Below are 17,120 nucleotides of genomic sequence, written 5' to 3'. Positions count from 1 at the left end.
ATTCTATAAATCTTTTGGCACTGTTGAACATTTGCTACCAAAAATAACTAAGTGTAAAATTGTCTGTTTATATCTTTAAACAAGTTGGTCGTCTTTGTTTTTACCTGTGGTGATTTCTGACAACCACTAATTAACATCTGACCTATTTGACGTCAATTTACAAGAAAATGCAGCCCAAATTGCAAACTGTACTAAGTAGATGTTACATCCTTTCAATACACTTTTCCAACAGAAACTCACCAACAGGGTTTGAAATAGACCAAGTTACTCCAGGGTCTCTAATTATGTGACTTAAGCAGTTAGATAATAAACTATTCTTCCTAGTGTGTTTTCGTGGGAAATGTCTTTTCGCATCAAAACAAACTGTCAACTATCTATAAGACTACGTGGTATGGCGATTGTGACAATGAATCATTTGAAATCTAGGCTTTTTATTGATTATATTGTTAATGTGAATTAACCTAAGAAATGTCTGTTACTGGTTTGGTTTGGTTTGAATTTCGCACAAAACTACACGAGGGCTATCTGCTCTAGCCGTCCCTAATTTAGCAGTGCAATACTAGAGGGAAGGAAGCTAGTCATCAACACCCATCATCATCTCTTGGACTATTCTGTTACCCATGAATAGTGGGATTGACCGTCACATTATAACGCCCCCACCCCGGCTGAAAGGGCGAGAATTACGAGTCGAGTGCATTAATCACCAGGCCATGCCGAGCATATCTATTAGTGAAATTAAAATTAAAGTATGTCAAAGGTAGGCGTGGAAAGTGGTTTCTGAATTTTCATCGATTGGTTTTGAGCCCAATAAGATTTCAGAGTATAAAAATATACTTTCATAATATCCATGACGAAATTATAGTGAATATTTTACGTTACATTTAGTAGGGTTAGGGGATCCAAGGGTGGACAAAATTCCAGAGGAGAAAACAACTCTGGAAACAATGTCCAACTTCTTACATTAGGGGAATCTGAGGTTGTTTTTAAAACTTATATAATATTACAAATTGGTTTATTATCAAGTTTCTTCATATAATCTGATAATTATATACTTTAATTAAATATTTAATGTAACTCACTAAAACTTCGTGGCATGTGCAGTTTGACTTGCCCGAATGCTAAGGGTTAAATACAGACGCACCTACCAAACGTGCAGTTAGTCAAGTAGGCATATTCATGTTCTCTTCCTGAACGTAGGAGCCACTAATTTGTCGTATTTCATGCTACTGCCCATTTTCATGGTGAGATTCGCTTATCGACTGAAGTACGAACTTATTAAACATACATAATTCTGTGAAAAGTGAAGCTGAAATACCAGAGAAGGCATTCCTTCAAAACTCCAAAGATGGAACATGTGATAACATGTATTATTCTCAAAATGTGATCTACTATAAACGAGTACCGCTAACGACTGCAAACCCTCTTCACTAGTATTCAATTCCAGTTTCAAGGTTCTGATTGCTACAATCTCTTTAGTTTATAAAAGGCAGTGATTTTCGACAATTCCAATCATTTTAAAGTGCTCGAGAGATTACCAGAAAAACTAACACACGCTTAAGAATGTTTGTTCTTGGTAAACTGTGCTGAAGGGTCTTTACGAACCAAACAGACACCAGTCATCAATAACCTAAATCCAGAATTAACAAGAGAGTTAAGTAAAATGAGTTTAATGAAAAAACTCAAAATCATAAAAAATCCTAAAGTTTCAAGGATAATTAGGTTATTACGTCAGTTTACGTTATTTTCTTTTTTGTTTCGGAATAAAATAATTTTAAAATTAAGAAGCAGAATAGTTTTCTCGATCTTGAAATTTTATTTAATATCAGTGTAGGTTTATTGTGATTATGGACTTAAAGCAAATCTCCAGTCATTCATTTAATATCAGCCTATATTCTTTGTGATTATTGAACAAAGTTATAGTGAGTTTAAGTTTCTTCGTTTAATATTGGCCCGGCATGGCCAAGCACGTTAAGGCGTGCGACTCGTAATCCGAGGGTCGCGTGTTCGAATCCCCGTCGCGCCAAACATGCTCGCCCTTTCAGCCGTGGGGGCGTTATAATGTGACGGTCAATCCCACTATTCGTTGGTAAAAGAGTAGACCAAGAGTTGGCGGTGGGTGGTGATGACTAGCTGCCTTCTCTCTAGTCTTACACTGCAAAATTAGGGACGGCTAGCACAGATAGCCCTCGAGTAGCTTTGTGCAAAATTCAAAAAAAGAAAACAAACAAACAAACAATCGTTTAATATTGGTTCAGGTTTCTTGTGGCTATGGACCTAAAATTGAGGCGAGTTTCCAGTTCTTCGTTTAATTATCAGTCTAGGTTTCTTATTGTTTTCAACAAAGACTGGAAGTGGGTTTTGATTCCTCTTTAATAATTCACTTCTGTGAAAAAGAAACATAAAACAGTTTAGTAAAGGTCTAGTTTCTCATGATTATCAAACAAGACTCACAGCCAGTTTCCAGTTCTTTACTTAATGTAAGTCTAACTTCGCATAGTTAAGGAATAAGACCCAAGCTATACTCCATTTTGTAACGCTATGTTTACTGCAATGTTTCAATTCTGAACAGGTTTAATTAACTGTTTCAGAGAGTCACTTAAAGCTCCCTGTAATAATGGTACTTAAATTTTGAACTAATCGATTAAAAAAAACTAATTAATTAAATTAAAAAAAGCTAGCACAAACTCTTAGACCACTCCAATCAAATAGCGGTAGCGGGATTTCATCATCACTCCTTTAACGTGCCCACGGACTCATGCCTCTCGAATTCACAGTCCGGTGCGTTTACCACAAAGCCATATCTGGCACATTTTCAGTAGAAATAATGAAGCTGATTTTCAGTAAATTCCAACATATCAGCAAGTAAAATGTATGTATTTCTGTATAACAGAATTATATGTACTAGGTGAGGTACCCGTAACCCGGATGGAAGTTATGTAAATTCATGATTCATGAAAGGTTATCTTAGAACATGAGAAGTTGTTTTCTTCATTTGTAATTTTTAAAAATCCCAAAACGTCTACAAAGACAGCAAAACATAAAATGTGAAACCGTAAATTTCCATGTATCTCCTAATGAACCCAATAAATCTTCATGCCAAATTTGGCAAAGATCCCTTAAGAGGGGCGAAATAGTGAATTAAAAAACGTAAAAACTGATAAAAAATCGCAAAATGCAAACTTGAAATGTTATGTGTATTTTCCTGTGGGTCTAATAAACCTCCATGGTCATACAATAGACAGTACTAATCAGTGATGTCGAGAAAACCCAGTTGCAGAGAAAAATATATATGTAAAAACGTCATGAACCTGATGATGACCGAAGAAGGTCGAAACGTTGTTCGCTCCTCTACGTAAAATATTTTCTCAAACCAAACGAGCCGTATTTATATATATAATAGACAGTACTGTTATAGTTATATAGATGGCGCTAGTGCATTACATCCGCGTGTGCCGTATTCATGATATCATATTTCCACTCTGAAAATGGATAAAGAGTTCACTGTGACGGGAAACAGAAGAGAAATAAGACAATCGTGACCTCTATTGCAGTTTTACATACAACTAGGATGAAAAGTTGATGAAGTTGAGGGTTACACATCGCGTGTAAAAAAGTTTTTCCAGTATCATATAAGCAAGAGTTCTATCATAACATGGTGTGTGTGTATACGTTATTACATGGGAATTTTCAAGTATACTGATTTCCGCACAAGCATAAAATAGTTTCACTTAATAACGAATAAGTTTTTATTGTTACTTCTTCAGGTAGAGTACAGTCTTCAATATGATTTTATAGTTAAATAGTAAGTTTTAATCGTTACTTCTTTAGGTAGAGTACCTTTGTCGCTTGGACTTTTTGATGAAACGGTATTTGGCTAGTGAGAGAGAAAGAGTGAAAGACATCAAGACAGTAAATAGGTTTTTATTAATTAACATTCTTCCTACGCATGTTGCAGACCTTTATCTGAATAACGGGAAACCCGAGGTATGTCTAAATGTATAGCTTCGTGTATTAAATCATATCTTATTGTGACCCTGAGAACCAAAACTAATATTTTCTCCAGTTTCTGACAATAATATAGTCCAATAAAGTTTTCCTCAGATTTCCCTACAAAAATATAGTCTAATGAAGTTTCGCAGATTTTCTGACAATAGGATAATCCAATAAAGTCTTCCACAGACTTAATGACAATAATATAATTTAGTAAAGATAAGTCAAAGTTAAATTAAATTGGGATTGTTCCTTCCATTAGGTGGATTAAAGTAATAAATCATAGCTACAAATGTTGGATTATTTCAAAACTTATGTTGAATAATATTTGTATCACAGTTACAATTGCTGGATTATTTCGTGACTCATGTTGAATAAAGTTCGTGTCATAGTTACAATTGTTGGGTTATTTCAATGATTATGTTGAATGATATTTGTATCATGGTTGCAATTGCTGGTTTATTTTATGATTCATGTTGAATAATGTTTGTATCATAGTTACAACTGCTGGATTATTTCAAAACATGTTGAATAATGATTGTATCATACTTACAATTTTTGGATTATTTCAATGGTTATGTTGATTGATGTTTGTATCATAGTTACAATTGCTGGATTATTTCAAAACTTGTGATTAATAATATTTGTATCACAGTTACAACTGTTGGATTATTTTAAGACTTAAGATGATTCGATCAGGTTAGATGTGGTTAATGTAGTTATGGCCAAAAATACTCTTAATGGCAACTGTACCCAGCTGCAAGCATTTATGTGTACAACATAAAGTACGTAGACATGTGTATGTATGGATTTCCATATATTTATTTCACATTTGCATTTTCAAATTTCCTTGTAATATTCATGAGTCCCCCTCCAAAGGCACAGCGGCGTGTCTGCGGACTAACAACGTTAGAAATTCGGTTTCGATACCTGTAGTGGGAACAGCACGGATAGCCCCTTTGTGGTTAATCATAAATAAACATGTCGATGACGTTCTATTTCGTTACATTTCTGACTAGGTATGCAAGAACTACTTTTATTCAATTTTCTATATTCAGTTTGATTTCTTTGTCTTCTGTTGTTTTTTTACTTTATGTTTAAGTTAAGAGTAAAGTGTCATGTTGACAAAAATGGAAATTACCTAAGTATTTCAAATGAGCACTGAACGACATTTAATTATAAGTGCATAACTACTGAACGATTCTAATTCTAACTACTTAGTATAGATGTCCAAATTGAAACCAGGATTACATACATCTATAATATGGATAGTTTAAAGCATCCAAGTGATTACATCAATGGATATCTGTATTTCAGATACTAACACATCTCTTTGTAGGGCTTATACCACGAAGAGTACAGCAGTGTAGCTGTCATGTTTGCTTCCATTCCAAATTACATGGATTTTTACTCCGAGAATGTGATGAATGAGGATGGATTGCGATGTCTGATGGTACTGAATGAAATCATATGTGACTTTGACACGGTACGATCTGTACAATTTAACATTTATTATATTCTTCACGTGACTCGTAACGCGTGAATTTCTAGGTCTTTTAAAATAATTATCTTTCATTACATTTTGCTTAGAATGATTTTCCCAACATATATCTGATAGACACATTTCCTGAAAGAACAAAACAATCTCGTTTTTCCAGCAGAGCACTTTTTAGTAATACGTGCGTGATTTTGTTTTTACTTCCAAAGAATATTTTATGTTAAATATACGAGGGCTGTTCAAAAAATACGCGGACTGACGTCATAAAACAAAATGTACTTTATTTAGAAGTTACAGGTCTGGGACCCCTTCAAAGTACTCTCCTCCCCAACGCACACGCTTATCCCAACGGTGTTTCCACTTGTTGAAACAGTTCTGGTACGCTTCTTTTGTAATGTCCTCCAGCTCCTTCGTCGCATTTGCCTTAATCTCGGGAATCATCTCAAATCTTCTTCCTTTCAAGGGTCTTTTGAGTTTGGGGAACGAAACCAAATCGCAAGGAGCAAGGTCAGGTGAGTAGGGGGTTTGGGAAGAACAGTGATCGAGTGTTTGGCCAAAAACTCACGAGTTGTGAGGCACAAATTTCGCAGCAACGCGGTGCATCTTCAATTTTTCGGTCAAAATCTCGTAACAAGATCCAACTGATATCCCACACTCTTCAGCAAGCACCCTGACAGTCAGACGTCGATTTGCCCGCACAAGGGTGTTGAGTTTGTCGACGTGTGGGTCGTCAGTTGATGTGGAAGGACGTCCAGGACGCTCATCATCTTCAATGGACTGTCGACCATCCTTAAAACGTTCATGCCACTTGAAACATACCGTACGCTTCATAGCAACATCACCGAAAGCCGTGTTAAGCATAGCAAAAGTTTCAGTCGCAGATTTTCCAAGTTTAACACAAAATTTCACAGCAAGTCGTTGCTCCTTCAGGTCATTCATTCTGAAATCCGCCAAACGAAAAAATCGCACTTCACTTAAAACCGCGTAGCTAATACACAAATGAAGATATCTGCAATCGGGAAATGGCGTCGTAATCAGCTGATCTGTGCAAACCTAGCGACACCAAGCGGATTTCCCTGGAACCAGCTGGAGCCGCACAATTCAAACAGACCTTGTAGTTGTGCCAGTTTACATTAATAAGTAATACTGGGTTTTAAGTGATAGGCATGATAAACATAAGTCTGTAGATAAGAATGAATACCTTATGGATAAACTACACGACACATTTAATAAAGGATCTAAAGATCTATGTAAGATTTGGTTTGAGTATCCATTCAACAAATCATTTTTTCTAATAGCTACTTTATCATCCTAACAACGCGCGAATAGAAAAGATCAAGACAATTGGAAGTACATACATGGCGGCGGTGGGGCTGCAGCCTGGCAGAGGGTCAACAGAGGTAAGTGTTAACCATCTGAACGTTATATTACCAGAAGTAGGTAAATCACCAACAGAGGTATAGAGTATTAACCAGAAGTAGGTAAATCATCAAAGGAGGTATAGAGTATTAACCAGAAGTGGGTAAATTATCAACAGAGGTATAGAGTATTAACCAGAAGTAGGTAAATCATCAAAGGAGGTATAGAGTATTAACCAGAAGTAGGTAAATCATCAAAGGAGGTATAGAGTATTAACCAGAAGTGGGTAAATTATCAAAGGGGGTATAGAGTATTAACCAGAAGTGGGTAAATTATCAACAGATGTGTAGGGTATTAACCAGAAGTGGGTAAATTATCAACAGATGTGTAGGGTATTAACCATAAGTATGTAAATCCCCAACGGAGGTATAGAATATTAGCCAGAAGTAGGTAAATCATCAAAGGAGGTGTAGGGTATCAACCGTAAGTAGGTAAATCATCAGAAGATATAGAGTATTAACCGTAAGTAGGTAAATCATCAACGGAGGTACAGAATATTAACCGTAAGTAGGTAACTCATCAGGAGGTGTAGGGTATTAACCAGAAGTAGGTAAATCATCAAAGGAGGTATAGAGTATTTACCAGAAGTGGGTAAATTATCAAAAAGGGTATAGAGTATTAACCAGAAGTGGATAAATTATCAACAGAGTAGTAGGATATTAACCGTAAGTAGGTAAATCATCAAAGGAGCAACAGAGTATTAACCAGAAGTGGGTAAATTATCAAAGGAGGTATAGAGTATTAACCAGAAGTAGGTAAATCATCAAAGGAGGTATAGAGTATTAACCAGAAGTAGGTAAATCATCAAAGGAGGTATAGAGTATTAACCAAAAGTGGGTAAATTATCAAAGGAGGTATAGAGTATTAACCAGAAGTGGGTAAATTATCAAAGGGGATATAGAGTATTAACCAGAAGTAGGTAAATCATTAAAGGAGGTATAGAGTATTAACCAGAAGTGGGTAAATTATCAAAGGAGATATAGAGTATTAACCAGAAGTAGGTAAATCATCAAAGGAGGTATAGAGTATTAACCAGAAGTGGGTAAATTATCAAAGGGGGTATAGAGTATTAACCAGAAGTGGGTAAATTATCAACAGGTGTGTAGGGTATTAACCATAAGTATGTAAATCACCAACGGAGGTATAGAATATTAGCCAGAAGTAGGTAAATCATCAAAGGAGGTATAGAGTATTAACCAGAAGTAGGTAAATCATCAAAGGAGGTATAGAGTATTAACCAGAAGTGGGTAAATTATCAAAGGGGGTATAGAGTATTAACCAGAAGTGGGTAAATTATCAACAGGTGTAGGGGGTATTAACCATAAGTATGTAAATCACCAACGGAGGTATAGAATATTAGCCAGAAGTAGGTAAATCATCAAAGGAGGTATAGAGTATTTACCAGAAGTGGATAAATTATCAAAGGGGGTATAGAATATTAACCAGAAGTAGGTAAATCATCAAAGGAGCTATAGAGTATTAACCAGAAGTAGGTAAATCATCAGAAGGTATAGAGTATTAACCGTAAGTAGGTAAATCATCAACGGAGGTACAGAATATTAACCGTAAGTAGGTAACTCATCAGGAGGTGTAGGGTATTAACCAGAAGTAGGTAAATTATCAAAGGAGCAATAGAGTATTAACCAGAAGTAGGTAAATCATCAAAGGAGGTATAGAGTATTAACCAGAAGTGGGTAAATTATCAACAGAGGAGTAGGATATTAACCAGAAGTAGGTAAATCATCAAAGGAGCTATAGAGTATTAACCGTAAGTAGGTAAATCATCAGGAGGTGTAGGGTATTAACCAGAAGTAGGTAAATCATCAGGAGGTGTAGGGTTTTAACCAGAAATAGGTAAATCATCTACGGATGTATACTGTTAAATTCCTAAACGGTACAGAGTATCATTACGGGTATAAAGTTTATGTTAATAGAGCAACCAAGAAATAAATATGGCTAAATATTTTAAGTTTCCAAACGTTTACGTTACCAAAAGGTAGAACATATTAACCTTATATGTGTCTTTGTTGAGCATGTCAACCTTGTAAAAAGCTTTCTTTATTCAGGCGATTTATAAAGCAAGTTAATTACAGTAGGAGATTGTTACAAAATGCACTTTGGGCAATCAGTTTTCTTCCTCAACATCACATATTGTTCTTCTAAAGATGGTGGAAGCCTGAAAAGATGACCTAAACAATATAATTAAAACTAACGTAAACCACATATTGTTCTTCTAAAGATGGTGGAAGCCTGAAAAGATGACCTAAACAATATAATTAAAACTAACGTAAACCACATATTGTTCTTCTAAAGATGGTGGAAGCCTGAAAAGATGACCTAAACAATATAATTAAAACTAACGTAAACCACATGTTGTTCTTTTAAAGATGGTGGAAGCCTGAAAAGATGACCTAAACAATATAATTAAGACTAACGTAAACCACATGTTGTTCTTCTACGTTCTTTCTTATTTCGCGTTTCAGATCAGAAGTGTTTAAAAATGACTTTTTTAGGATGTCATGACATCACACAACAGTTGATGTTTATCCTACAGTCGGTGTAAATATTCACAGCATAACACGACAGTTAGAGTTTATCATATACTTGGTGTAAATATCAACGTTATAACACAACAGTTAAAGTTTATCATACACTTGGTGAAAATATCAACGTTATAACACGACAGTTAGAGTTTATCATATACTTGGTGTAAATATCAACGTTATAATACAACAGTTAGAGTTTATCATACACTTGGTGTAAATATCAACGTTATAACACGACAGTTAGAGTTTATCATATACTTGGTGTAAATATCAACGTTATAACACGACAGTTAGAGTTTATCATACACTTGGTGTAAATATCAACGTTATAACACGACAGTTAGAGTTTATCATACACTTGGTGTAAATATCAACGTTATAACACAACAGTTATAGTTTATCATACACTTGGTGTAAATATCAACGTTATAACACGATAGTCAGAGTTTATCATACACTTGGTGTAAATATCAACGTTATAACACGATAGTTAGAGTTTATCATACACTTGGTGTAAATATCAACGTTATAACACGACAATTATAGTTTATCATACACTTGGTGTAAATATCAACGTTACAACACGACAGTTATAGTTTATCATACACTTGGTGGAAATATCAACGTTATAACACAACAGTTAGTGTTTATTCTATACAAGGTGTTAATTATGAATTTTTTCGCTCTGTACAGACAACAGGAGAAGAAAATCCGGTACAAAACGTACTAACTCTCGTGAGGTTTGCTTCCTCTATGATGGAAGTCCTACATTTTATAAATAAAGACACACTACAAGAATTTAGCCTGCGAGTAGGTAAGTTTAATGAAAAAGTTCATCTGTTGTAAAAAATTCTATGTTTATATCTTTTAATGAATCAGATTGAAAATAACGAACTTTTTAAGTCCGTTGGCGTATGGTAGAAGGCAATGAACAATTTGATTTTTCAAATAAATAACGTACGCTTAAGAAGTCGTCTCCTCACCAATAGCTCAGTTTTGGTGTTTATAACATAAAATTTGGGTTTCGATCCCCGTAGTAACTCACAACTGAACATTCCTCTTCAAATAATTATTCTTAGTTTCACTAGTAACTTAATCGTAACAAAAACACCGTGGTATCAAATATAAAAATACTGAATTTAAATTTATCGACATAAGCGAATATATAATTTCCTTAGATGCTTTTATCAAGTCGACCGGCTACATACATTGAGGTCTTATTAGCTATGCGTCATTAGGCAAACTTGAATAACCTATTTTCACTGGTCACTGGCAGTTTTGCTAAACTTTTATAGATGAAATTATAATAGTTTTATACTAACAACTAAATTATACTAATTTTATACTAACAACTAAATTATATCAGTTTTATACCAACAACTAAATTATATCAGTTTTATACCAACAACTAAATTATATCAGTTTTATACTAACAACTAAATTATATCAGTTTTATACTAACAACTAAATTATACTAGTTTTATACTAACAACTAAATTATACTAGTTTTATACTAACAACTAAATTATACTAGTTTTATACTAACAACTAAATTATACTAGTTTTATACTAACAACTAAATTATATCAGTTTTATACTAACAACTAAATTATACTAGTTTTATACTAACAACTAAATTATATCAGTTTTATACTAACAACTAAATTATACTAGTTTTATACTAACAACTAAATTATACTAGTTTTATACTAACAACTAAATTATATCAGTTTTATACTAACAACTAAATTATATCAGTTTTATACTAACAACTAAATTATATCAGTTTTATACTAACAACTAAATTATATCAGTTTTATACTAACAACTAAATTATACTAGTTTTATACTAACAACTAAATTATATCAGTTTTATACTAACAACTAAATTATATCAGTTTTATACTAACAACTAAATTATACTAGTTTTATACTAACAACTAAATTATATCAGTTTTATACTAACAACTAAATTATATCAGTTTTATACTAACAACTACATTATATCAGTTTTATACTAACAACTACATTATATCAGTTTTATACTAAGAACTAAATTATACCCTTTTATACTAACAACTACATTATATCAGTTTTATACTAACAACTAAATTATATCAGTTTTATATTAACAACTAAATTATATCAGTTTTATATTGACAACTAAATTATATCAGTTTTATACTAATAACTAAATTATACTAGTTTTATACTAACAACTAAATTATATCAGTTTTATACTAACAACTAAATTATACTAGTTTTATACTAACAACTAAATTATATCAGTTTTATACCAACAACTAAATTATATCAGTTTTATACCAACAACTAAATTATATCAGTTTTATACTAACAACTAAATTATATCAGTTTTATACTAACAACTAAATTATACTAGTTTTATACTAACAACTAAATTATACTAGTTTTATACTAACAACTAAATTATACTAGTTTTATACTAACAACTAAATTATACTAGTTTTATACTAACAACTAAATTATATCAGTTTTATACTAACAACTAAATTATACTAGTTTTATACTAACAACTAAATTATATCAGTTTTATACTAACAACTAAATTATATCAGTTTTATACTAACAACTAAATTATACTAGTTTTATACTAACAACTAAATTATACTAGTTTTATACTAACAACTAAATTATATCAGTTTTATACTAACAACTAAATTATATCAGTTTTATACTAACAACTAAATTATATCAGTTTTATACTAACAACTAAATTATACTAGTTTTATACTAACAACTAAATTATATCAGTTTTATACTAACAACTAAATTATACTAGTTTTATACTAACAACTAAATTATATCAGTTTTATACTAACAACTAAATTATATCAGTTTTATACCAACAACTAAATTATATCAGTTTTATACTAACAACTAAATTATATCAGTTTTATACTAACAACTAAATTATACTAGTTTTATACTAACAACTAAATTATACTAGTTTTATACTAACAACTAAATTATACTAGTTTTATACTAACAACTAAATTATACTAGTTTTATACTAACAACTAAATTATATCAGTTTTATACTAACAACTAAATTATACTAGTTTTATACTAACAACTAAATTATATCAGTTTTATACTAACAATTAAATTATATCAGTTTTATATTAACAACTAAATTATATCAGTTTTATACTAATAACTAAATTATACTAGTTTTATACTAACAACTAAATTATATCAGTTTTATACTAACAACTAAATTATACTAGTTTTATACTAACAACTAAATTATATCAGTTTTATACTAACAACTAAATTATACTAGTTTTATACTAACAACTAAATTATACTAGTTTTATACTAACAACTAAATTATATCAGTTTTATACTAACAACTAAATTATACTAGTTTTATACTAACAACTAAATTATATCAGTTTTATACTAACAACTAAATTATATCAGTTTTATACTAACAACTAAATTATATCAGTTTTATACTAACAACTACATTATATCAGTTTTATACTAACAACTACATTATATCAGTTTTATACTAAGAACTAAATTATACCCTTTTATACTAACAACTACATTATATCAGTTTTATACTAACAACTAAATTATATCAGTTTTATATTAACAACTAAATTATATCAGTTTTATATTGACAACTAAATTATATCAGTTTTATACTAATAACTAAATTATACTAGTTTTATACTAACAACTAAATTATATCAGTTTTATACTAACAACTAAATTATACTAGTTTTATACTAACAACTAAATTATATCAGTTTTATACCAACAACTAAATTATATCAGTTTTATACCAACAACTAAATTATATCAGTTTTATACTAACAACTAAATTATATCAGTTTTATACTAACAACTAAATTATACTAGTTTTATACTAACAACTAAATTATACTAGTTTTATACTAACAACTAAATTATACTAGTTTTATACTAACAACTAAATTATACTAGTTTTATACTAACAACTAAATTATATCAGTTTTATACTAACAACTAAATTATACTAGTTTTATACTAACAACTAAATTATATCAGTTTTATACTAACAACTAAATTATATCAGTTTTATACTAACAACTAAATTATACTAGTTTTATACTAACAACTAAATTATACTAGTTTTATGCTAACAACTAAATTATATCAGTTTTATACTAACAACTAAATTATATCAGTTTTATACTAACAACTAAATTATATCAGTTTTATACTAACAACTAAATTATATCAGTTTTATACTAACAACTAAATTATACTAGTTTTATACTAACAACTAAATTATATCAGTTTTATACTAACAACTAAATTATACTAGTTTTATACTAACAACTAAATTATATCAGTTTTATACCAACAACTAAATTATATCAGTTTTATACCAACAACTAAATTATATCAGTTTTATACTAACAACTAAATTATATCAGTTTTATACTAACAACTAAATTATACTAGTTTTATACTAACAACTAAATTATACTAGTTTTATACTAACAACTAAATTATACTAGTTTTATACTAACAACTAAATTATACTAGTTTTATACTAACAACTAAATTATATCAGTTTTATACTAACAACTAAATTATACTAGTTTTATACTAACAACTAAATTATATCAGTTTTATACTAACAACTAAATTATATCAGTTTTATACTAACAACTAAATTATACTAGTTTTATACTAACAACTAAATTATACTAGTTTTATGCTAACAACTAAATTATATCAGTTTTATACTAACAACTAAATTATATCAGTTTTATACTAACAACTAAATTATATCAGTTTTATACTAACAACTAAATTATATCAGTTTTATACTAACAACTAAATTATACTAGTTTTATACTAACAACTAAATTATATCAGTTTTATACTAACAACTAAATTATATCAGTTTTATACTAACAACTAAATTATACTAGTTTTATACTAACAACTAAATTATATCAGTTTTATACTAACAACTAAATTATATCAGTTTTATACTAACAACTACATTATATCAGTTTTATACTAAGAACTAAATTATACCCTTTTATACTAACAACTACATTATATCAGTTTTATACTAAGAACTAAATTATACCCTTTTATACTAACAACTACATTATATCAGTTTTATACTAACAACTAAATTATATCAGTTTTATATTAACAACTAAATTATATCAGTTTTATATTAACAACTAAATTATATCAGTTTTATACTAACAACTAAATTATACTAGTTTTATACTAACAACTACATTATATCAGTTTTATACTAACAACTAAATTATACTAGTTTTATACTAACAACTAAATTATATCAGTTTTATACTAACAACTAAATTATATCAGTTTTATACTAACAACTAAATTATACTAGTTTTATACTAACAACTAAATTATATCAGCTTTATACTAACAACTAAATTATATCAGTTTTATACTAAGAACTACATTATATCAGTTTTATACTAACAACTACATTATATCAGTTTTATACTAAGAACTAAATTATACCCTTTTATACTAACAACTACATTATATCAGTTTTATACTAACAACTAAATTATACTATTTTTATACTAACAACTAAATTATATCAGTTTTATGCTAACAACTAAATTATATCAGTTTTATACTAACAACTAAATTATATCAGTTTTATACTAACAACTAAATTATACTAGTTGTATACTAACAACTAATTTATATCAGTTTTATACTAACAACTAAATTATATCAGTTTTATACTAACAACTACATTATATCAGTTTTATACTAAGAACTAAATTATATCAGTTTTATACTAAGAACTAAATTATATCAGTTTTATACTAATAACTAAATTATATCAGTTTTATACTAAGAACTAAATTATATCAGTTTTATACTAACAACTACATTATATCAGTTTTATACTAACAACTAAATTATATCAGTTTTATACTAACAACTACATTATATCAGTTTTATACTAACAACTAAATTATATCAGTTTTATACTAACAACTAAATTATATCAGTTTTATACTAACAACTAAATTATATCAGTTTTATACTAACAACTACATTATATCAGTTTTATACTAACAACTAAATTATATCAGTTTTATGCTAACAACTAAATTATATCAGTTTTATGCTAACAACTAAATTATATCAGTTTTATCCTAACAACTAAATTATATCAGTTTTATACTAACAACTAAATTATACTAGTTTTATACTAACAACTACATTATATCAGTTTTATACTAACAACTAAATTATATCAGTTTTATACTAACAACTACATTATATCAGTTTTATTCTAACAACTAAATTATATCAGTTTTATACTAACAACTAAATTATATCAGTTTTATACTAACAACTAAATTATATCAGTTTTATACTAACAACTACATTATATCAGTTTTATTCTAACAACTAAATTATATCAGTTTTATACTAACAACTAAATTATATCAGTTTTACTAACAACTATCTAAAAAGTACGTGTTAAATTCAAGCTTCAAAATAACTCTTGGTTTGCAACACATTCTTTTCCCCCAAAGTAAGACAAAATATTAAAATACTATTGTATTTAAAGGTATTGCCGTTGGTCCAGTTATTGCTGGCGTTGTAGGTGCCGGTAAACCTCAGTACGATATATGGGGAGATACCGTGAATGTAGCAAGCCGAATGGACAGCACAGGGGTCCACGGACGTATACAGGTTGGTAAACTATGTGTAACACGAACTGAAACTGAGTCCAGTTTAGCTTTAAGGATGTTTTCTTACAAAGTTAATTATGTAAATATAAAAAGAAAAGTAAATAAAACTAACGATAAACTCAATCAAAAAATATATTTGTTTTTAAGTTCATATGTTTCAACCTTATGTAATTTTAAAATGGAAATCATAAAATTATACTATCACATCTAACTGTCAAATAAACACAATAAAAGTGCTACTTTTATATTTGTATATGTAGATATATTTGTAAAGAATATTAACACTAAGAGTTAACTAAAACATAACAAGCTCAAAAGGAAGGACTGTTAAAAACAGCAAGTCCAAACCTCTGACTTATGTAGTTTGTTATTACCAAACATTAGTCGAAACAAAAATACAAATACGCTGCACCAATTGGAAGAATCTCAGGGTACAGGCTATAATATAGGATATAGAATGTACCCTTGGTTATAGAGGTGACTGGAAAGTAGGACCCACATTACAGTGGGGATACACCGTCTGTCAGTCTTAACCTCCGTTCGCCAGTCTCACATAAAGAAATAATATAAATTAAATTAAAATAATAGAAATTATAAATAGGAGAGCGAGATGTGGGTGGTCAAGCCCACAATGTCCCACATCTATATTACCCTTCATTGCCTGTAGACAGTTGTGGGAAGGTGAGTGCTCTCCAAAGTAAACAAGAAGAAGAAAAGATAAGAATAAGGTACTTCCAGCTGGAAGTAAGTATGTTAAATAAACTTACCTCTTAAAGTTGTTTAATCGTTATGCAGTTAAGTGTAATAGCCTTAACATATTGTGTAAACTATAATTTATTCTAGCGAGCTGATCAAAGTAAAGACACTGTAATAACAAAAGATGTTTTAGATTTCCTGTTTTAAGCACTT

General features: G+C 29.8%; 1 protein-coding gene across 4 annotated transcripts in view; it reads left to right on the top strand.

The window, feature by feature from the left end:
- The window catches only part of LOC143231649 (adenylate cyclase type 2-like), a 92,171-nt gene that overhangs the window by 69,664 nt on the left and 5,387 nt on the right, over nucleotides 1-17,120 (top strand). For 3 of the 4 annotated variants that reach the window (XM_076466195.1, XM_076466196.1, XM_076466197.1), the window contains exons 20-24: nucleotides 3,833-3,984; nucleotides 5,330-5,476; nucleotides 6,787-6,888; nucleotides 10,147-10,267; nucleotides 16,088-16,212. In XM_076466195.1, the coding sequence (XP_076322310.1) occupies nucleotides 3,833-3,984; nucleotides 5,330-5,476; nucleotides 6,787-6,888; nucleotides 10,147-10,267; nucleotides 16,088-16,212 (647 nt within the window). The remainder of the gene's footprint in view (nucleotides 1-3,832; nucleotides 3,985-5,329; nucleotides 5,477-6,786; nucleotides 6,889-10,146; nucleotides 10,268-16,087; nucleotides 16,213-17,120) is intronic. The other variant, XM_076466198.1, reaches the window with a different exon arrangement.

This window comes from Tachypleus tridentatus, chromosome 11 (assembly GCF_004210375.1).
Source record: "Tachypleus tridentatus isolate NWPU-2018 chromosome 11, ASM421037v1, whole genome shotgun sequence".
Taxonomy (NCBI): Eukaryota; Metazoa; Arthropoda; class Merostomata; order Xiphosura; family Limulidae; genus Tachypleus; species Tachypleus tridentatus.
This window is presented reverse-complemented; position numbering and strand designations above follow the sequence as displayed.